General features: G+C 41.6%; 1 protein-coding gene across 2 annotated transcripts in view; it reads left to right on the forward strand.

Moving 5' to 3' along the window:
• The window catches only part of HTR4 (5-hydroxytryptamine receptor 4), a 253,864-nt gene extending 229,925 nt beyond the window's left edge, over nt 1–23,939 (forward strand). For both annotated transcript variants that reach the window (XM_090065166.1, XM_090065167.1), the window contains one exon: nt 21,030–23,939. In XM_090065166.1, the coding sequence (XP_089921292.1) occupies nt 21,030–21,117 (88 nt within the window). In that variant the 3' untranslated portion in view covers nt 21,118–23,939. The remainder of the gene's footprint in view (nt 1–21,029) is intronic.
• The last annotated feature ends 245 nt before the right edge of the window (nt 23,940–24,184 follow it).

Below are 24,184 nucleotides of genomic sequence, written 5' to 3' on the forward strand. Positions count from 1 at the left end.
ATAACTTATTTATAACAAATCCTGATATATCTGGGCAACTAGATAAGTGCTGCACATCAGTATCTTTCAGTCTGTGTAGCACAAAAATCCAGCTAGTTGTCTCCTCCAGTAGTGCCCAGTAACCAACAGGTACTGGGACACCATCATCACTGTTTAAATGGAGTGGGAGAACTCAGGATGAATTCGTTCACTGAGGCTGCTAACAGACCTGAAAAAATCCCAAAAGCAGTGCTTTACTTTCAACTTGGCAAGCCCTTACAGCAAACGCAGCACATGGCCAGAAGAGGCATCACTTTAGTTTGGCCTGGCTCACTCAGCATCTGTATAGATCATACGCATCAGAGGGGCTTTCTGGCACTTCTGTCTAAGAGCTGATTCAATCAGCTTAGATAAAAGTGCCAAAAAGCCCCACTGAAGTGTCCCATCTATACAGATACTAGGGAGCCAGGTCAAACTAATGTGTTTCCTCTTCTGCTAAAGTGGTTTACTTCTGCGTTTTTTCACATCTGTCAGCAGCCTGAGGTCCTGAGCAGATGCCTGATACATGGGGAACAGAGAAGGGTGAGCATCAGGATGCCCAGAGTCTGTGTTCACACAAGCACCCAAGTTTGGCTGCTGCTTCTGTGTAGGATTTGTCTGTAATTCTCATCTTCTCACCCATAAAGAGGTGAGATATAAACTGCTAATCTTTTTAGAGAGGGGTGTGCATGGAATGTATTAAAGATGAGCTGGTGGAACACAGCATCTATTGTTCTAACAGGAATCAAAACTGTTATTAGGATAATGAGGCTGCTTATTTTTAAAGTGAATTTTGTGCTGTAAAGCTGCCACATTTGACAGCTCTGGAAGATGCAGTCATCTGTTTATGCACTTTATGGGAACAAGGGAATCATCACACAAGAAAACCAATGGGCCATCTCAGTCTCAGTACAAGAACAGCCAAGCTTCCCATGTGTCTTTCTCCAGTATCTAAGGGACCACATTCAATCACTGAATTTCCTTCCACATTAAGTCATTATTTTCTTTGACACACTTGACAAGAAGAGGGGTGATAGGACTATGGTAGTAGTGAATTTTGGAATGTGGGTACCTGTTTCCCACCACTTCGGTTAAAAAAAGCTGCCAAACTCAACCCATCAGGAGGCAATTGCTTTGAGTCACTGCCCTGCTCTGGATGCAAAATGTTGCTCTACAGGAGAGGGGCTTAGTCATTCTTAACCATTCTCCCAAGTTGTCCTGAATAATACTGGCTTATGCTGACAATTTTTAATGTGTTCAGCGCAGGGCTAGCTGTACATGAAGCATTGTACAGAGGAGGAGGTGTGCAAGCTGTATATCATATACATATATACAAGCTTAATCTGAGGGTTCATACATAGTGTCCATGTCCTCCTTGCGCAAAAACAGATGAGCTGCTTTCACTTAACCCCCCCCACCCCTCAGGCATACATTTAGCAACCTCATAAATTACAATAACTGAAATAAAAGAAGCAGACTGCTAGTGAATGGGCAAACCTCCCATTGACTTCAGTGAGGAGGAATTAATTAGATCGATAGGCCACACTGTTGCATCAGTCTCAGCAGGGCTGTAGTAATGACAAGAACTGAAACTGGTTGAGGAAAGCAGTGTGAAATGCTGTCACCAGGGAATGGTGTAGCTATGAAAGCATGCTACTATTGCACAAGAAGTCTTTGACTGTGATGTATACTAACAGATTAATGTGGATTTCAAATGAGGGTCTGGTTTCATCGTTTGATGAGTAAAAAATCAGAGAGAAAGAGAAGGAAGCATTAGACCGGTTTACTGCCTGGTTAGCCAGCAAAGTACACACGTACATAATTTTTTCATGCAAGTGCTTTTCCCCTCTCCTCAAACTTCACTGTTTGAAAGAACTTTTTGGGTACTGTTCCTATTGAACTCCTCTAAGAATACAGGTACAATGCCATCGTTTTTCCCTCTCAATTTCTTGGGGAGAAAAAAAATAAACATCTAAATGAACTAGAGCAAAATGTGAACTCTGTTTACAAGTGTGAACTGATACACATACACAGACTGGATGCACCAAACCATACTCACCATACCACCAAACCATACTCACAACCATTTCTACTTTAGCCAAACGTGCAGCACTTCAGAAAGCTCAGTGATGTAGATGCAAGTACTTCCTTGTTGTGATATGGTGAAGGAGGAAGATGTCCTTAGATAAATCAGTAACAAAGCAGTTTGGACAGATTTACCAAGTTAAGTAAATGCTGTGGTTTTTACCCATATAATAAGTATATGCAGCAACTTCTAAGTGAAGAGTTTTGATGAGTAATTTGAAAGTGACTGAAATGTTGAAAAATACTTTTATCCAGGTTCAGACCTTACTGTGCTCCAAAGGTATTTTAACATAGACCTCATTTGCATGAGAAAAACTTTTAAAACTAAAACAAATTACATTTTTGGAAAAAACAATTACTTCTGTTACAGTAGCACCTAGAGGCCTGAAGCTGTGATCTCACTGTAATCATTGGTGGTGATCCTTCATGGTTGAGGATGATCACATCCGTGGGTCAAGTAAAGGGTTGTGGATGGCTAAGGCTGATCCTAGAGCCATAGACTCCCTGGCAGATGCTGCAGGTGGTGGTTAAAGGGAAGGTCAAACCACAGATTTCTCCATATAATGTGTATATTACATTATGTTACATAGCAGAGGTCCTGTAACTTCTTCTGAAGCTAAACCTAGGGACAGCTTGGTAAAGTTTTCTTTCCTTCCATTTCTGTCATTTTTCTGGCTCCAGGATGAGACAGTTTTCCTCGAAGTAAGATATACCTTCTTTCACAAAGTGTCACCATGTAGCCCTATCCCTGGCTAGGTTTTCCCAAATTGTGGTGTCAATGCCACACTTCATAATGTTTGCCTGGAGGGTGTCCTTGAAGCATATCTCAAGGATCGCATCTCTTGTAATAGACATAATATGTGCAGGTAATAAGAGATGGCTTCGGGCCCAACCAGCTCACCATCTAAAAAGATAAATCACATAAAACCAGTGGTATGCATGAAGAACTGAAGTATGGAGAAATTAAATGAGTTGTCCAGATCACAGAGGAAGCCTTCCGGGAATTGAACCTAGCTCCCTTGAGGTCCAGGCTACTGTCTTAACTGCTGGACTTCAGACTTGATAGCTGTATCCACTTATGTTTCACTTTCATTGTCCATAAAAATGTAATTACTTTCTTATAAGGTTATGAGTCAGCTAGGGGGAAAAAGCTCTTTTTGAGAAGAGCCAGGCTTTAAAACAGAGGTGGGCAAAATATGGCCTATGGGCAGTATCCGGTCTGCCAGTTGATTCTGTCTGGCCTGTGGCACCAGCAGAGACCAGAGCTGCCACCTGCCCATGGGCCACATAGAATCAATTGGCAGGCAGTGGCTCTGGCTTCAGCCCCTGCTGGCGTGGCAGGGGATGCTGGGCAGAAGCAGCTCTGCCCACCCGCCCAGCCTGGGCACAGAAGTCTGACCTGGCAGTGCCGAGTGGCTAGGCAGGGCTTCTTCCAATCAGCATTCCCCGCCATGCCAAAGGAGGCTGCCCGCCAACCTGGCACTGCATGAAGAGGGGGTGAGTAAGGGGGGAACTGAGCCACCCACCCGGGTAACCCCAGCCAGCATCTGAACAGCGGGCGGGGGAGGAGGCCAAGAGGCTGGGGTATTCCCCCCCGCTCTTGCAGCCCAGCTCTGTGGGCTACTCCTGGCTCAGCGCAGCTCTCAGTCCCACTCCTGCTTGCCAGAATCAGCCAAGCTAGGCAGCACGGGGGGTGGGGAGGAGTGAAGATAAAATGCTCGAGCCCCGGGTGGGCTCATGCTCCCATTCCTGCTGCTGCTCTGACACCAGCCTTGGTCCAGATGCATGGAGCTCGGGTCTGTGTGTGAGAGAGCGTGTGTGCGTGTGGCCTGCAACTGCTCACCAAAACTTGTTAAGTGGCCCTCCAGCCCAAATAATTTCTCACCCCTGCTTTATAACATCATGCATGAGATGTGGGCTGGTAATTAGAGGTAATGGCTTGTGGACTCTGTTCTTTCAGCTATATTTTGTTAGTGACTGGAAACTACTGCTGTTTTGGTGACTCATTTGAAATGCACTGGTTATCTTTGGCAAGGTCGCTGTTTATATAAGTTTTGATGAATCGCTCATGCTCTCCTTTGGGGCCTTTACTGGCCCCGCTTGCTGTTGCCCATGCCTGGCAATTTTACCGCAGAGGCCAAGATAAATGTCCCAGACCCATAGAAATGATACATCAGGGTCAGGGTGAGGCACTCGAGAGGGAAGGTGAGAGGAAAAAATGTATTCTTGCTGCTTGTGTTCTACCTGTCCAGTAGCACAATAAAGCAGTTTGGTCTCCAGGGCTCTCAGCCCAGCCTGAAAGCTGTGCCATGTGGCAGAAGAAGTTCAGGATACGCCTGCCCTGCCTCTGTGCCACACAGGCACGTGCCACTGAGAAGCATGCCTATTCCATTTAAGCCCAGTTCTGACAATGAGGCAACGTGGCCACTTAGAGCAATCCTGAGCACATCCTATTTAGCATACACAAGACAGAAAGTCTGAAGACGGGCACAGGACACCTGCTCACATCTGCTAGGAAGTGGCTACATTGCTTCACGCTTGAGAACTGGTATACATGGAACAGGAACGAGTGGGCAGGCTGCGCTTCTGTAAGTGCTGCCAAGTTTTGCTTAATCATGTCCCCAGTGACTCATGTCCTCTAAAATTCATTCCAGTTTGCTGATTGGGCTAGAAGCAAATGAGACTCACTACCAAAGAGCTGGCATTCATCATTCTTCACTTTCATCAATGATACCGGTACAAGTATTGTACTATCAATTTCACTTCCTGAATATAACTGAGCAACATCTTGAATATGTATACTACATTATGTTACATAGAAGAGGCCCTGTGACTTCTTCTGAAGCTAAACTTAGGGTAAATTTGGAGAGAGGCAGGGGAAGGAGAAAGAGGCATGAAGAAAAGAGCAATAGTTTTGAGGGGAACAAAACTTTTTATTTTTAAAATGTGGGTGGAATTTGGTAAAGTTTCATCTGGAAAAAGGAGGCAATTTCAGAAATAATTAAACATTTTGAATTTGTGTAGACAAATAGCATTTTCATTTTAAAATTGATCTTTTAAGAAAAGTGTAGAAAAAGGTGAAATAACCATAAAGCAAAACAAAACGGTTAAACTGCAAATGATTTGTCTAAGTTTCAGGCAGAGATGGGGGCAACCTGAACATTTTCTATTTCAGGTCAACCTAATTTCTTTTTTAATTTTGTTTCAGCCACTGAACCAAACATTTATTATTTACATTGCTTATACATCTCTGGTATAATTCCTCTTACTGTTCAGGTATGTCCAACTGTGTACAGTCCTGAAATGTGCCCTCAGACTCCAGCTAATTAAAATAAGTCTACTGGAGTCAACGCTGGCCAGACAGAATGAGAAAACAGGAAAGGCTCAGCCAGTAAAAATGACATTTGGGGGATCTTTAAAATGAATCTGGAGTGAAGAGAAAAGGAAGAGGAGAAATAAACAAGCTTGATAAATGCTTGCTTTGTTATTCCTTGATTTGACTTTTTTTTTTGTTTTGGAAATATGTTTCTTATTCTCAAAATTTGCATACCAGCAAGCTGGCTGCTAATTTTAGGCAGCACTTAGAGGTCTGACAAGATATACAAGCAGCTGGATTAGGTGGGATGGAAAGCAGTTGTTTTTATACAGTCCCCACTGAAGTTTAATAAAGAATGCGGAGTGTGTACTTAATTCCAACCCAAAAAAATCTGAACAGAATGTATTTGTTTTTAAGGCAATTAGTGTATGCAGCATAACTGTTCAAGAATGGAAAAAAGAAAAGAAAAACACTTGTCAAGCAACAGAAACAATTTGTATTCAAATTTGGTGATAAGTTCTGTTTTTTTGTTTTTGTTTTTGTTTTTTTGGGGGGTTGGGTTTTTTTGCTTTTTTTTTTAAAGTCAACATTACTGGTAGATTCATCTAGATAAGTTAACATTCCAAACAGCTTCACAGAAAAATGGATGTTAAAACACTTGCTGCAGTGAGTGTTGCACCTTTGACTCTTCACCTTTTAACCACTGCTTTATAGTCAGTGTGTTATACTGAAATTATAGAAGTTTCTAGCATAGGGTTGTTGGGTTTTTTGGGTTTTTTTCCAAATTCTAATATTCCAAATGGCAGGTTGGCCATGCTTTCTAAGTCAGTTAAGGGATTTTAGGGTATTTGGAATGTTTTTCTCTTCAGAGATACACTTCTGCTGCTTGAAGCATCATTCCCACTGTGCTAGGTGTTGTACAAACTGAGAACAAAAATAGTTCTGGCCCCAAAGAACTTAAAATCTAAATATAAGAAAATGGATAAATGGGCAAGCACAGAGAAGCAACTGAGGAGCTCACAGCTGTGGTCTCAGCAGAACAACTGCCTATCCACTGCCAAGATGGTACCCTATAATAAAATTTGTTTGCTGACAGTTCCAGAGTCTAAGGTCTCATCACAGTCCTACATATTCCCAGTCCTAGCTACAGAAAGGTGCAATCAGGGTGTCTAGCACGTTCAATTATTTCTTTGCCAGAGTTCTAGTGAATGGTTCAATGAACTCCTCACTCTTGCCATATTAAATGGAGGTGGCTAAAAGATATCTTTACTGGCTTTCCTATTGGCCTATAATGTAGAGAAATAATTTTAACAATAAAGAATGGAGACATTTGCCTGCCAGACAGACAAATTTAACTCTCAGGCGGATGCAAGGAGCCAGTCCTAGCACTGGCACCAGCAGAACTTCATCATCATACCTTGGAACTTATAGCTTAAAATTCTGTTTCCTCAAGCATTTGTGTCAGTAAACAATTACTTGACGTTCCCAGGAAGCAAGCACAAAGTAGATGTGAATGCAGCTAAAGGAAACACATTTTAAATTAAAGCAAACACTCACAGAGCTGTTTTTATGTTGTCCCAGCTCACACATCCATTTAAACCTCATATAGTCCTTAGCTCTCCCCCCTTCCTCTCCCTCTGACTTTGCCACTCAGTAAGTGGAGAGCAATTACCATTAATACGCAGGCCTGTCTCAAAGTGGAAGGATGTTGAGCATACACAAAGAGGTAGTTAGCTGTGTTAGTCTGAAGTCCAGCAGAAGGCAGAATAGATTTGCACCTTATAGACTAGCTAAATCAGAGGTGTATCATACAAAGATCATGCAAAGAAACTAAAGAGCATAAATCAGAAATGCAAGTCTTGTTGTTAGGAACTCTGCAAGTTTTTTAACTTAAAAAATTAGGGTAAATGCATAATTTATAAAGGGAAACCTGAGTGATTTTACCAGAAATATTAGATACATTACCAGTCTGACAACGTGGAATAAGAAAAAAAATTAAGTTGTTCTACATCATTGACACTTATCAACAAAAAGAAAGAATGCACTTGTAATTTACTGCTCAACTTCACCCCAAGAATTGTACCAAGTAGGTGGCTTTGTCATCCTTAACATCCTGTAATGATTTTCAACTGTGTCCAAATGTGGTAGCTCAATCTTCCTGGCTGGAAGTATGAGTCATTCTGCGCAGAGACTGCAGAGAGCAGGAAGGCAGTTTGTTTCATGAAGTCCATACACTTATTAACAGCAGGGGGAAGGCAAGGAGGAGACCCTGTACTTAGCAATGTTGCAATGCACACTAACATGCAGAGATTTCAAAGTACTTCCATACAAAAAGGAAGAACTGGAGCATCAACTTATCATACCACAAGACCAAGAGCCCAATAAGAAAGCATATTGAAGTGATTTTTTTGTCTTGTTTTACATCTTTATAAATGAAAATATAGTTCTGCTTTTATCTTTGCCCACCCCCTTTATTAATAGGGATCCAGTAATGGTTTCATATAAGCTGTAAAAGAAAAGAGGTGCCACGTTACTGGTGCCACATTAATAAGCCAAAGACGTTTTGGCAGGAAGCTAATTTGTAATTGCACCATAATTTGCAAAAGACTAGATTTGTGAAAAGGCTCAACAGGAGCTTTTCAATAAAAAAAAAAGTACTGTATTATGAAAAGGTTTGAGGAAAATAGTTTGATGTGCACTAAATATGATAACTGTAAAACCTAGAAATTAAGCAAAGCTCCCAAAAGTGAAAAGGAAACATTTTGTATCATTCTTGATATTTGTCCCTTTTTGTTCTGTATTTTAAATAAATATGAAACAAAAATACCAATTCAAAAACAAAGGAAATTAAAAATCTGTTATTTGAAAAAAGCCATTAAAATGAGCCATTTTGCAGAAATACAACAGAATGTTTTTACCTGCGCTGGCATTGAACACTGAATTGCAGCCCAGGGAGTTTGTTTGCTGCGATCCTTTTACAGCAGTGAAGCCTATCCTGATATTCTGTGATTATGAACATGAGCTAGGACTTTTTAGGTGACAAATGTTTTGCTGCTTTCTGACCACAGCCTTACAATAGGTCCTCAGGGCAGTTTGCTTGTAAAATCCATTCATCCCTAAAACATTGTGATTATGTGCATGTGAGCTGGCCTGCAGCTGTGGGACTGTTGATTGAGTTAGTCCCCTGCATCCTTCCAGCCCTGGTTCCCTGGCCTCTACCCCGTTCCCCATGGCCTGAGGGAGCTGAAGGGTATTGTGCTGTGGCCCTCTCCCCTTATCAACTACTTGCCTCAGTCTCTGCCAGAGGTGGGAGGGGGTGGAGTCTGCTGCTCTCCTACCATTTTGTCATGTAAATATAGCTCTCTACTTTCTTTGGTCACACCAGCACACTGAGCTGGGGAAGGGGGGATTAAAACCCCTCCCAGACCCTAGACTCCAGCCATGGTTTGCCTGGGGGGCAGTCCCTCTCAGACTGTTGCCCTCCCCCCTGCACCCTGTCCCGTGCCCCTGCCCCTTCTTCTCCAGCTGGGAAAAGTCTGGCAGGGACAGCCCAACCCCACAGGCAGACCCAACTGTGGACCCAGCAGGGTTTCCGCCCCCCACCCCCTTGCTAGCCAGCCCTCACTGCTTTGGCTAGGGAGCAGAGGGGCAGGGCCAACCCTGCTCTCTGAAGCAGACAGCACAGCACAGCCCAGGGTTGCAAAGCATGCTGGGATGCTGGAGGACTGTAATTTAACTTGAACCAGGAAGGGGGTCTGGGGCAAAAGGTTCGTGATCCGGGTTGACCTAAGTCAGTTATGTCTGATACCAGATTTATCTTAAACCAGTTTCAGCCATTTGGAAACTGGCTTATGCGCACTGAACTTCTGTTCTCTTACTTTTGTCCCTAGCCATAGTCTGGCATTGGTTGGTAGTTCACCTGAAGCTACGTGGAATCAGTAGCTTTGCTTTTCCTACTGACTCCCTTGCCTCTCAAACTCCCTTCAAGTCAAAGAATCAAAGCCAGGTGACCTTGTTTATGAAGACAGACCTATTATTGACTAATATGAGAATGATTTGAGTCTACATTTCATTTATATTGTCTAGTGTTCTCCTAGTGTTGGGTGCAGCTGTACAGAAACATGCATTTCCATTTTACAGAAAATTCCAAACTACCAACATTTGTTTCCATTCTGAGATGAAATATCAACTTTCAAAATCCCCCCTTAAATTAAAAATTTTGAAAAGAAATACATTTTGGGTCAAACAAAACATCTCAAATTCAAAGGTTACTTTCATATCACAATTTAAAATAAAACAGTACATTTTAAATGGAAAAGTCATGTCAAAATAGAAAATTGAAATGTTGAAGAGGCTTAAAACCTCATGAACATTTTAACCTTATCAGACCCTTTCATTTTGATTTTTTAAATGAAATTTGGGGAAAATTGGCATGTTTCTGCGAAATATTTTGATTACAACAATACAGCATTTCCTGACAGATAAAGATTCCCTTAAAAATGATCAACTAGCTTCCATTTTGGCGTTGTTTAAAGTGGTTGGGAGTAGACACAACTCATTAGGCAATGTGTTTGGTCTGAACTTAAGCAGAAAGCTCCACCCTAAAACTGGATAAAGGATATTGTTCTCTTCTTTCATTTCCAAAAAAAAAGGGTTTACAAAAACCACCAGGACTTCAAGGGCTTGTCTACACTGTGTCTATGCCAAATCTGGTGCGTTGACTAGACATGTGCACTATCCCCTTGACTCTCATTGTAAGTGCTTTCCAATTCCCAGAAAGTAGGCAGTTAAGGCTGGCATTCACGCTACTACAGATATAATGTAATCCTGATTAGAGAAACTCCAGAAAAGCACTATGGATCACAGAGGAAGTAGGGGCAAAGGGAATCTGTGGATCCCCAGAATTCATTAAGCTTGGGAGCAGCCTTCAACTAGATATTTGCTCCCTGTTTAGACTGTCCAAGAACTGCTTCACACCTCAGCCCTGGAGGTTTTCCAGTGAAATATTGCTTTATTAGAAGGCAGGATTTTGTTGAACCTAAATTTAAAAAATCAAACTAATTCAATTTATGTACATGAAAAACATCTTTAAAAACAAAAAGGTTAAAATAGAGGTTAAAATGAAATATGTTTAAAACTTTTCTTCTTTCATTGTGAAATACTGTAGTCTATTTCTCCCCCCCACCAATTTTCGGACTGTTTTCCAATATTCTCTAGGTGAAAACAGTAACAAAGTGTTGAACACGTCATTTTCAGAAAGTCAGACCTTTTTTTTTACCCTCAACACAGGTAAGCATGGAAGGTGTTATTAAAAATATGAAATATGAAATATGTTTTCCCTCCACTTTCTTATTGTTTTGAAACTTCTTCCACTTGAGGAATAGATACACCAGTCTCCCTTGCCAAAACCCATTTAAAAGCCAATTTTTCCCCCACACATCTATCAGACATGATTATATCCCTATGTCAAGTTCATACCTGCCCCACTTTCTCTTGCTACATCATTATTTGAGGCAGGAAAACACTTGTGAATTACCAGAAAATGAAGAATTGGTTCTGGAGAACGTTTTCTACCTATGCTTAAAGCAGGAATAAAATAGAGCACGTGCTTTAGCATCTGGATTAACTAACATATACAGTAATCTTAATCTCTTCCCTCTCCCCTCCTCTCACTCTCTTTCTCTTTTATGAAGTGTTTGTGAATTATGTTGTTTGCATTTATAATTATGGGCCCTAACAGATGGTTGGAGGCTTATTTCACAATGCGGTGTCCATTAAAATGAACTACTCTGGGCTGCCAAGTAATTGTTAACTGTAGTCCTGATTCATTATAGCAGAGGGCTATTTATTCTCATTCGCTCTCTTCAAATGCATCGGGAGGGAACAGGGCTTCGGGAAATGGACACAACATTGGGTGTTGTGCTATAATAAAGACATCATACATAGCCACAGTTGGTAACCACAAAAGATATCTGCAGCTGTGGGCCCAGAGGGTCACTAGCCCAACACAGTTTGCAATCCAAAGAGGTAGTCTCAACTCCGGTTTCACTGTATTTGCTAAGCTCCAATGAAATGTAGTCTTGGCGCCTCATTTTGTTCTCATTTAGCAGAAATGGTTCTTTCTGTTGTTCATCTGCATAATGCAGTTAGGGATTTCTGAAACTCTCAGACCGCTGAGAGAAATCCAGTCTTTGGATTTTTTTGGATTCTCAAGGTGCAGAATATGAACTGCCTTTCTCGTCTGCTTCAAGGCTCTCTACCATTTCTTGTCTGATGTGGTGACTAGCGACTAGTGTACTCGACTTGTCTGGTTGTAACAGACATCCCCTGGAATCTGGCGCTGAAATTGTAAGGGGCCACGTGTCAGCCTGCCTTTCCTCTTAGAAATATCATTTCAGCACTCCACCTTCATTACTTTTTTGGGCTGCTTCAGCTCTGCCACCTGCTGGATTCGACGTTTATGTACCCAATCATTTGCACGTTAGATTTTTTCTGATTATATTGTCCACGTACCATCTTTGCCTCTTATTTCTTATTGACACTTTAGGCTCTTGTCTAACACGGACAAAAATAGAGAAGGCATGTCCAGGTTTCCTTGATTCATTTTCAGAGATTTGGGCTGCGCCAGCTCTTACCGTTAAATATTTTTTAAACCACTCACCAGGTCCTCTTTATTTATATCAACTTCCCCCTAGGCTGGCACATGCTGTCCCACAGCAATCAGTGTATTCTGTTGCAGCAGGGAGGTTTGGGCCTGTGCAATGTAAGAGCCTTTAGCAAGCTACACTGAAAGCCCAGTTATCCGGCATTTTACTAACTAGCATTTCTATTAACTGGAATTTCCGTCTGGCCAGATGCAGGCAGGGGTAGGGAGGGAAGTTTGCACACGGGAGTGGCTGCTGCCACCTCCCCCCCCCACTACCCATCACCCTGTGCTGCTGCTGCTCCGCATGCAGCCGCTGCTACCCCCCTGCTACCCCCCATCCCTGCTCTGTGTGCGATTGCCATCGCCCCCCCCCAGCTCTACGTCCAGCTGAAAACCCCCGTGCCTCAGGTAACTGGCATTTTTAGATTACTAGCACCCCCCCATTCCCCACTCATGCCAGAAAACAGGGCTTTTACTGTATTAAGAAATAAAGTTTCTTGCAGTAGGCAGCTTCTGTGCAGTCCTCATCAAGAGAGAAATGGCTGAAAATTTGGTTCCTTCCCAATGTGTCTCCTATGGGACAGAGTACTATATCCATAAGTGATGAATCGCCATCATTTCTACTGACAACTCTGAAACAGCTGCAGGATCCTTTAGGGTTCACAGACTGTGAATACTTTCTGGAGTATTTAATACGAGGTTACGGGATTTGAGTGCTCTTGAGTCGAGCCTCTGAAGAGCAGAGGCACTTGAAAGGCAGACCGCTTACGCTTCTTCATGAGGGATTCCTGAGAGCATCACTATTTCTGGTGTATGGAAAAAAATGTATTTTTACTAGAGCTAGTTGGAACTTTTTAAGGAAACATTTCCTCATTGGACATGCTGATTTGTTGAAACCAAGAGTTTTTACTGAACCAACTGATGAAGGGAAAAAAGAGCAAGAGAGAAATAGGACATGGACAGAGCGATAGTCCTCTCATATATCCAATAATAGCCAGTAACCAATAGACACGTTATAGTTGTGGCCTTTCTCTGCCTGATTTAGACTGCTAGTCGTTCTGGCTGGGGTCTTTCTCTCTCTCCCCCTCCCCCTCTGTTTTTTCATGAAAAATGTCAGTGTTATCCCAAAAAGGAACAGGAAAAATATTTGAACTCTGGAACATTTTTTGCAGGCTGGAAAAACTTTTCTGCACGTCTCTAATTTTAACTTGAACCCTCTCAATTGCCAAAAAGCAAGTGTGTGTAACTCCACATTCCTATGGTTGTTACTCTGGGCCTGCCTCCTTTCCAGTCATCTTTTACTCCCAATTGTTGCAGCTCAAATTAGACTGTAAACTCTTCAGGTCAGCACGGCCTTGTAATGTGTCTGGCCAGAGCCCAGCACAATGGGTTTCTATTTGATTTAGGCTCTGAGAGCTATTGGCAACTTTACTAGTATTTAAACTGAAGATGTTGGTATCCATATCTTGGAGTAGGGACACCTGTTTCTTTAAACATGTACATTACCTAGTGTACAGACAATTTTTCCAGTTATCAGGTCTTACTTAGCCTAGAATGTCATGAAACGGCAAGGTTTTTAATCCAAGCTAAAGTGCTCAGAATAGCCAGCCAGTGAATTAAAACAAATGTAGCATCATTTACTGAGCTAAATAAATACACATCTTGCAAAATGTCAAGTCATTTTTTAACATTAAAGCTATTCGGCCAGATAGCGCACAGCAAGGTCTTTTCACACCCATTATGGTTTCTAGCTCTCTGCATTCCTGGCATGTGTCTGCTTCACAGAGCTAGGCAAATAATAGGTATTTTGGTTGTTTGGCAATTTTGGGGGAGAAAATGGATAAAGAAAATTATTTGGGGGCAAAGCAAAGCTATTTAAATATATATATATTTGATGGATGTAAAGAAAGGGATATTAATTGCACCAGAATCTTAAAAAAAGATTTGCTCCCAGCAAAATGAATAATTTCATTTAGACCACAGACAATTAGCAACTTGTTAAATTTTATTAAAAATGGAGGTTAGGAAATGTCAAAACCAGAGCCCATTTCAGTTGAGAATACTTCCAATGTTTCATTTAGAAGATGTCTGGATTTTTTTCCCAGACTTGTTGAGGCTTTTATTTTTTAATGTGAAGAGTTCAATTAAATTGCAGAGTTACTAATCAGCTTGATGTTGCTGGATCCTCATTTTTTTCCTGAAAAAAAGATTTCAGACAAACAATTTCCCCCAGCTTTGTTCCTTCATATCAGTTTGTGTCACATTGCCGAGGAGTTCTGTATGTGGTTCTCCCCTGGGTGAGGAAACACTTTGAAAAGAAGCACATCAGGAATGAAGCATCACTAGCGAAACCTAATGCCAGTTCAGATCTGTATGAGCCTGTTTCTCATCTCTCTACTCCAGTGTCAGGCAGGAGTAATACTCAGCCAACATCAGTGGAGCCACACCTGTGTAAAACTGGGTTACAAGGAAAATCCCTTAGGCCCACACATCTGTTAGGCCCACGTTATATTTAGTGGTAGCTCATGTGATAGTTTTAGACAGATTTAATTTTAATCGACAACAGTAATGCTGAATCTTATTCACAATTTTTCATCTTAATTTTTGTATTAGCATGAAATATATAAAAATACAGATAACTTATTTGTTCAAAATAAGTCTACTGAATAAGACAACACCTGCAGAAGCAGAAATGTGTAATAAATTCAGCAATACAGTGATACCTGCTGATAATCAGATTTCTACATAGTTCAGATTTAAGCCTCCTCAAGCTTTGATGAATGCTGACGTCTTTGCTTAGGGGCAGTAGCGCCCACCCACAACACAAACACACTCCCACATACAGCACCGCAGTGCCCAGGAATACAAAATATACACCCACAGACAATGCACATTGCCAACGCAGATGCAAGCATAACCACACACACGGTAAAATGACGACACAAAGAATACAACCATTCAGAGATACACGTGGAAGTGGAAGCAATATAAGGCTGCAGACATTGACACTTTTTAGCCCCATGTGAAAATTAAAAAGAAAATCAGCCTTGCGTTAATAAGCTTTCCTTCATTTTTTAGGTAAGAGACAGAATGAACAACCTCCAACATCTACCAATTCAAATCAGATTCTTCCAAGCATATTAATAGGGCAGCTGTATAATTCAGTAAAAGGCTCCAAGGACTGTTCCCCAGCCATAGCAGCAAAAGCCAGTCTCTTGTGTATTCAGATTGAAGTGTGTCATTCAACAAGGACCTGATGCTGTAAACAGAGGGATTATCAAACAGCAAGGCAGCTGCACTACCTGAGATGGGTGGCAGAGGTTTTCTCCATCAATCTGGCATCCACTGAGTTGAGTTTAGTACTTTTGCCACGCTCAGACCGTTCTCAGTATTTATCTTTTTTCATTTTTGTCTGTTGTATTATGACTCAGAAATAAATGTTTCTACTTTTAAAGGTTAAAAGGACAAGAGCTGTTGAGACCATAATGTTTATTTAAAGTTTTTGAAAAGTGTGGGAAGAACTTTTTCACTTGGGTTCCCTTCTGTCATCTATTAGTGTGTCAACTCCAGCTTAAAGGAGATATTTTCACTCCTTTCTGAGCAGGGCCTGCTAATACAATTCAAACTCAAAGGCTTCTCGTGACATATTCCTAGTAAGAAGTGCTCCCCTCTCCTTTGCAGTAGCCACCAACATCAATTTTGTGTAAGATGATAAACTCAAAGTCCGGATCCTACAAATTAGGAAGGGATTAGCAACCAGCCAAGACAGCTGCACCACCTGAGATGGGTGGCAAAGGTTTTCTCCCTAAATCTGGCACCCACCGAATGGATGTGGATGGTTAGGGTTATATTGTTAAAGGGACTACTTCATGACCATTTGCAGTAGTGGTTCTCCACCTTTCTAGTTCTAAGACACCTCTCAGTAGATTGGAGGCACAACTTGGAAAATGCCAGCTCTTGGTTGTCACTCTTATTTTGGCTACAGAAAAACAATAGAGCAGCTCTTCTGTTGAAAAGTACTCCAAAATAGGTCAGAATGGTGTTAACGCTGTGGATTGCTATGTGAAAACTCTGGGCTTATCTTATGAATCATGTTTGCACACTTAGTGCTAACATTTTGCAGCACCCCACAGCACTCTTGAAAGGATCTCCCTATCTCTCACTATGGGAAGAGATATTGCTGTAGGAAACTTTCTCTCTGAGGTTTTGTTTATTCAGGTTTTTCAGGACAGATCTTTCACCTGAAAGAGGAGGCACAAGTGGGAACATCAGGCTCCTATAATTTTAGTGGGGGCATGTTTTGGAGCATGGGGCCTCTGGGGTAAACCAATGATGAACCGTAACAACTTGGTTTCAAGTGGAATACACCTGTCTCAGCTGCTTCTCTCCCAGAGACCAGAGGAAGTGCACTGATACCTGAAAGCTTGCCTTTGTCTATCCCAACCATGCAGCTGGTCCAAAAAATATATCGCTCAAAAAATGTCTTGCTTCTTGCATATTTCTTGAGCCATCATGGCAACAGCATCACGCCTACAAACAAGGTTTGCTTGCTTAGCTGCTTATGCAGATCAGTGTGAGAGAAAGATCAGCGGGGAGTTAATGTGAGAACTACCTTACAACCGCTGGTGGCTGTTTACCTGGCGCAGACTGATTCTGAGGATATTTTAGGGTCCAAGACTCTCCATTTCTCTGAAGGGTCTGTCAGAGTTTTAACCCTAGTCCCCTCCACTGTGGAAAAAAGCTAATCCAACCACTTAATTAAAATACCCATTGGATTGTCAAAACAGTGTGTGCTGCAGAAGCAATTATCTCCAAATTGATCATCATCACAACTGAAGTACCATTTGGCAAGCCTAAGAAGAGTCCCTTTATGGGTGGTAATGTGTTCCCAGTCTGCTTGGCCAATCTTGCTGAGCGATACAGTGGTCTGAGCAAACCCATCAAATGAGATAGCAATAGTACTCTTTTCTGAGCTATGGGAGGAGGCAGCTTCAGCTGTAACAGAAAGAAAGGAGCAATTTTTGTAATCCCATACTAAACCTTCATCTAGTAGCATGGCTAAGTAAACAATTTGTAGTGGAAATGTTATTTAATGAGTTTAGCCTCTCTTTCTGCTTACCGACTGTGATTTCCTCTGATTCGTTCATTATTCAGTCTGTTTGACAAATGTATCTTGAAACAGTTATACCAGCAATTCAGGGTCCATGCAGACTTTCTTTGTGAGGATGGGTGAGGTAAGTCATACGGTGTTGTTCTCCCTGATTAGATGATGGTGTGGTACATTAAATGTAATTATTGCATATTTGTGAACATAAAAGTCAGGTTCACAAATACATGTGTGTTGCATTAGGAAATTTGCTTTCTGCAAGTGTTTGTTCCTGTAAAGTGAACATGATGTTTTCAGAGAAAAGACTGAATAAATCTTAATGATGTTGGAAAGGCAGGACCCTATGTTCTCAGTGGTGGTAGACAACAGAACAAGGAGAAATGCTCTCAAGTTACAGCAAGGGAAGTTTAGATTAGATTAGGAAAAACTTTTGCACTAGGAGGGTGGTGAAGCACTGGGACAGGTTAACCAGAGAGGTGGTGGGCTCTATGATTCTGTGACGCATGGTCTTCTTTACTTGTCCTTCGAAGTGCCCCATGTAAATGCTCAGAAGCTTTTAGGTTTCATTTAAAAGGAGAACCAAGTGAATTTGAAAACAATAATACAGCCCAGCATCTTCAGCAGTTTCCTTGATGGACTTCTTGGAAACCCAGCAAATGTCAGCAGACAAGAATACCCATTATTCCCTCATTTTAACTTTCACACTTTGGCATGACTATGCAGTGTCATTTTCTACCTGGCAAAGAGCTGGAACTTCTGGTCCAAGTAGCAGACATCATATAAAAATAAATGTCTTCCCTGAGAGATCTAATGCAATTTAATGATCTCTCCTTAGCTTACGTGGTTGTCTTACAAACGGCGCCACTTCCTAGAAGGCTGAATGTGAACAACTCCTTTTCAGCTGCCAGAAATGAAGAACAATGTGCTGCTGTTTTCCTGATGTCCAGAGAAAACAATTAACTGTCTTGCTACAGAGCAGCTGTGCATTACTGCAGCTTGCTGGCTCTTGTCAGAGCACAGGATCTTTCTTCACTCGGTGTGCAGCACAGATCCCTGCTCTGGATTTCCTTAGTGAATCCTTTTTTAGGGGGATAGGCTAAAGCCAGGCCACATTTATCTCTAGAACTAAACTTCCTCAAACATCAGGGGTATTCATATTGCAGCTTGTGCACTAGGCCTTTCTCTGATATATGGACATCAGTCTTTGTGCCATGACTCTACAGGCCCCAGTATGAAACAGGAGAATGCAATTCTAGATACTATTTTGCTAGAATATAAATGGATCTGAAACTAATGCTATTTCACTTTCCTCTTTACTCACATGTTAAAGCAGGGCTGTCCATCTTGTGGCCTGCAGGCTGCACGCAGCTCACAAAGGGTTAATCATGCCCCCCCCAGCCTGATTGCACATGCAGTGGGGGTGTAGCTTGGGAGGGAAGGGTATATTGGGGCATGTGGTGTAGCAGGGGGGACATGTGACCCCCAAGTCTCTTTCTTCCGTAGTGCTAGCCAGTGTAGCACTGTTGAGCCTATAAAGATGCTGCAGGTTTTTCCTCCCAAGGTGGACCACTTTGCATTTTTCAGTGTTAAACACCATTGTTAAACAAAAGATTCTTGTCCGCCCATTTGCTGAGCTTGTCCAGGTCAGCATGGATTGCCCTCCTGTCTTCTGGTGTGGATGCTTTGCCCCAAAGTTTGGTGTCATTGGCGAACTTGGCCAGTCCACTTCTGACTCCAATGTCCACATCATTAATGAAAATGTTGAATATGGGTCCAAGGACAGAGCCTTGGGGGACCCTACTGGTCACAGGGCACCACGACAATTAACTTCCATACATGCAGCTCTGCATTAAAGTGATGGGATTGATTATATTCTTTTAAGCGCTCATTCCAGGGCAAGGTACGTGTCAGGGAAATTTCAGAAGTTCCAGCTGAAGAGGAATAACATAGTTAAGCTCCAAACACCCGAGGTTAGGAGAGTTTTATTGGAGACACTGACCACGATTCTCTGAGCTGTTTCTGCTCAAAGCAAGGTGACAAGGATTTTCCAACACTTTTTCAGCTTCCCAGTTCTGTGCTAGGTCAGGGGCTGATTTGGTCTCTAGAGGCAAAAGAGGATCCCCAGGACTGTTCCAAATTATACCCAGCCATGTGTTATTGCGGTACTTAAATGAGATGTGACTGAGGTGCTTTGTACAAACTATAGTATAAACTATTAGGCTAAGTCTATACCCACCCTGAATTTCACCTAGGTCTGATGAATGTTATAGTAATCATTTAAGGTGGCATTACAGCCCTTTTATAGAGACAAAGCAGCACAAAAGCGGATGAACAAGACCTAGAATCAGGCTCATTAATGGGCCAGCATTGTCTAATACCCATAGATACCAAAACTGTGGTCACATTTGCATAAGAACTCAGCTCCCATTTAGGCAACAAAACACGCAGGAAGATTTTCAAGAGAGTTTGAAAATATTGGATGCTGAGCTCTCTGACCTCACACAGTGATAGTGGTATCATGAAGAGTCATTAAAGTAAGCTGCATCCATGAAGAGCATCCACCCACATTCCCCCACCCTTCCAATACCGCGCAGCATTTATTTTGAACCCAGAGATTAACAAGGAGGTTTGATTCAAGGTTACAAGAGTTTGAAAACAACAATTTGACACCAGCTATGATCATCTCAGATCTGCTTCTTTTTACTTCGCATTCCACTCCAGATCTCTTTTCAGTACGAGGGAGAGAAAACAGAGCTAAAGTACTATCACTTGATGCACATGAAGCTATTTTAGGAACAGCCGCATGAGGCTGCCTGGAGTTTAGAAAATGGGACAGTTCTTATCACATCTTCCACATTCAGTTTGGGTACAAAGTCTGAAGGAAATCAGTAATGAACACATAAAAGGGATTCTCCCTCCAACTGCTTTCATCTTACAAGCTGGGGAATAGCTACACACCTTCAGCAATCCCTTGCAGTTAAGGATGTATGTCTTCCATGATTGTCTTACCTGTGCATCCAAAGATGGCTGATGTGACCTATCTAGGATCAACAGACTCTACTGAAGCTTGGTTTCCATGTGGGGTGACTGGTGCTGGATCTTTGATCTGGTCTGTGGCACGCTGTTTCTGCCGGTCTCATTTTTCCATCTCTTGTTGTTGGCATGAGGTTTCAAACTACTGAAATCCCTGCAGCAGACTCTACTTCCATTTGGGGCAGTCCCGGGTGATGGTCTCCCATGAGTTAATGTCTGTGTTGCATTTTTTTAAGTTGGCCTTGATACTTATCTACAGAAGCTTATCTACATATAAGTATCTGGAGACTCCAAAGGATTGTATTCCTGCCCGGCACTGCTTTGAGTGGCCAAGCAATGATCAGCACTGAGACAATTGCTTACCATGGATAGAAATCCAATGTGTTTAGTATGTAGTGGCTAGATCTCTGGGTCACCCAAAAGAGTGTAAATGTTCCACACCGAAGTGAAATAATTCTTTAACCCCTACATTGAAGAAATCCCCTACTATGTTGCCAGGTTAGTCAACACTGTCCAAGGTATCTTAATTAAACAGCCTGATTTATTTGCTAGTAGTCACTGCTTAGTTATACACACATTAACAGGGTTTGAGGTGACATTGATAGACAGATAGATAGATTGATAAATAGATTTATTCTCCCATCACGAGCAAAATTTGGTTTTACATGTTACTTCACAGGCAGATCAAGGGAAAATTGCTGTTGGAACCATGCTGAAGTCATACGTTCCCGGTTTTCCAGGAAACCGACTTTAGACAAGAAAACTCCCAGCCTGTCCTTTTAATTTGAGTTAATGACTACTGTTTGATTTCCCCCCCCCAACAGGTATACAGTTTTACACAATGGACATCATCAGGAACATGAGAAGCTTCCCATCCACAATGACCCAGAATCCCAGGAGTCCTGTTTCTAACCAAGAACCTGGAAGAGAACAATCCACCTTCAGGACTGGAAGGTTCTTGGGCTGTAGTACTTTAATACAAACTCATTCATCTTCATTTTCATGGTGCCTCTTGTATGGATCTGAGATGAATGCCCAGCCTCATGAATATGGAGACTCATGAGGCACAGGAGGGGATGTAACGAACAGGATGATTGAGGAGACCTCTCTGCTGCTGCAGAAGAATGTCTGGACCATGTTATCAGAGCAGGACCATATTTGCAGTGCTTTACAGGGGAATGCAGACGTACTTCACTGTATACAGATAACACCCACACAAACTACGCCCAAAAACAGAGTGCTATTTTTTCCTCTGCTGCCATCTTTGCACAGGCCACATCTTGGTTTTTTGACAATGATATTGTGATCTTATAATTTCAAAATTTGACTTGAAAACCTAACATGAAACCATGGTAAATTGTTTCTTCCTTTATCTTTTTAAGGTCACACCCACATATTATGGTGCTATCAGGAGAGGTAGCACTTCCATATTCTTTATTAAAATGTGAGGGGTTTTTTATACGCTTTATTTGTGTGATGTCAGCATGAACTGCTGATTTCCTCCCATCCCAGGAAGTCTGGTTCTGTAGATGCTTTTTAAGAAGTCTCTTCAACCAAGATCTCTGTTGGAAGATTCATGGAGCAAAAGCAGCCCATGAAGATTTGAAACAAGCCCCACAGAGATGTACTATATTTGGTAAGGATATATGGCCCACAGGGACTGTGCAAGTCCCTGCAAATGCTATTTCATCTTGAGCTAAGTGGCCAGAAGACAGCAGTCATGTTCTGTTCCACTTCCTGCAATTAGATGTGTCTCAATCTCCTGGCAGGTCATCAGTGCAGTCCTTACTTGGGCAAACTTTGGGCACTCCTACTGTAAAAGAAGGTTGGTGAAGAGATTGGAGAATATCAATCTGTAATTGATCACTAAGTGCCATCTTGATAAATGTGTGTCATCTAAACAGCTTTCCTAGCTAAAGCTGTAAGAATAAATCCCACTTGCATGATTTTTTTTGGATTCCTTCCAGCTCTGAGACATATTTAAAAAGTTTTAGAGCTTTCAACTATTGCTGTACACACTTGTCCCCTTACAAAAATCTCATTTCCTAGGTACTTCCTGCATGCATGTGTTACTATGTTTCCTGTAAGAAGATTCCTCCTTTGCATGTGAATGACACGCATGGCTGTAGAGCTAGGCACCTTGGGAGTCTGACTTTAATTGAGGGGGCAATGTGCAGGTTCAAGACTGTGAACCTGTAACCTCTTGGATGAAGATATATCCCAAAGATGAGAGCCACAACGTGCAAAACAGAACTGTATTTTGTTACATTGTGTTATCATGTACAGATTTTTTAATGTAAAGAAAAAAAGTTGACATTATTTATTATTATTTTTTAAAAGAATTAAGTGTTTCTCCATTAAAAGCTTCTAAATGTGGGAGCTTAACACACACACACATATATATATTATTAATGTTCTGTTGCTATGTGACAGGTACTTACTGTAAAAGAACTACTCTAAACAAAGACAAAATATTGCTTAGTAAGAAGATTTTGTACCTAAGGGTAAGTGGGATTCCTATTACCATGTCTAACTATCCTTGACTTCCTTGATATGTTCTTCTCACCCAGGACAGAGTTGTTGCTAAAGGTTCTCTTTCTATTCCTTTAATAGTCCTAAATGATGAAAGGGTAGAACTAAACAGTTTTTTTTCATCTAGAAAATGAGGTGATTATAAATGGGTGAAGAACCAATGCTTGTGACTCTAAGCACTGGCAGTAAATGTAACAAGTTTTCTAAAAGAGTGGGCAGGTTACATAATATGAGACAATTATAGGTTTATCATCATTAGACCTAAGTTCTGCAACCACATTATCACAGAGTTGATTTGCACATGGTTCAGGCCTCAGTGAAACTGTTTGTATAAGGAATACTGCTCACAAGATTGTTTGCAGAGTGAACAGCTAAGGCTGTAGAACAGAAAGTGATGGATCCAAAGTGTCAAACTTCTTCAAATAATATCTAGCAAAGCTTTTTCTCTGTCCCCACAAGAAGGCACTGGAAAAGACTAGCTGAAGATCTCTGTAAATGGTATGGTACCAGTTGCATGGTGATGCAATGGTAATGGTGCAATGGTGTTTCATCTTTCCTCTCATGTTCTTGGCCTGTTGTTTACTCTCTATGTATTTTAATGTGCTTTGACAATATATCTGTTCTTAATTTAAGAAACAACATCCTCAATACTGTATCTTTCTCATGGAAAACATTCAACTGAGATAGTCAACTCACTAGGCAAAATGGTCAGTGGCTTTGAAACAGAGACCCCCTATTCCAAACCACTTAGCATATTTAAGAAATACAAATGTTGGTGTTCTGTGTCACTTCTGGATAATGGCTCGTTGATACCAAGTCCAGGAGGTTTCTGTAAGTTAGCCTGTAACTAGCTACCTGGCAGCTATCATCAAGACAACAATTACAGCAATGTTTCTGTGCACCCAGTGAATTATACTGTCAGACACCAAAATGACCCAGTACTTCTTTGGGGATTTGGGGTGTCTCATGATTGGGGCCAGCACTTGGTTCCTTTTCTAAAGCTTCATTTACCTGCTCGTTGAGTGACTGCAGCAGATTGGGAATCTGCCATTTCATTGCTCATTCTGGCTAGTGAGTTTGGAGCCCATGCCAGGTGCTCAGGTTATCCAGTTTCAATCCAATTCAGCACAGCAGAAGTACAGTGCTGAGTGGTGTGTGATGCATCTGCCATTTTTATAAATAAAATTCCTCTGTGTACATTGCATGAGAGTTAATTCCATTTTTTCTGTATTTATTTACAGTATTTTTAAGTGGTAATATGTAATCAGCTGAGCCCTTCTGCATGGGTAAAGTGTTTCTGGGAAGGAGGGAGGCAGTGTCTCTTTGATTAGCTCTCTGACACTGAGGAAGCTATATGATCTAGAACAATTATACCATAGCCTGGTGGAGGAGGATACTGCAAGATATGAGTCCTAGTGACTGCTTAATAGCTGTTTCAAGGGGATTG

Source organism: Crocodylus siamensis, chromosome 10, assembly GCF_052110815.1.
Source record: "Crocodylus siamensis isolate JL-2025a chromosome 10, ASM5211081v1, whole genome shotgun sequence".
Taxonomy (NCBI): Eukaryota; Metazoa; Chordata; order Crocodylia; family Crocodylidae; genus Crocodylus; species Crocodylus siamensis.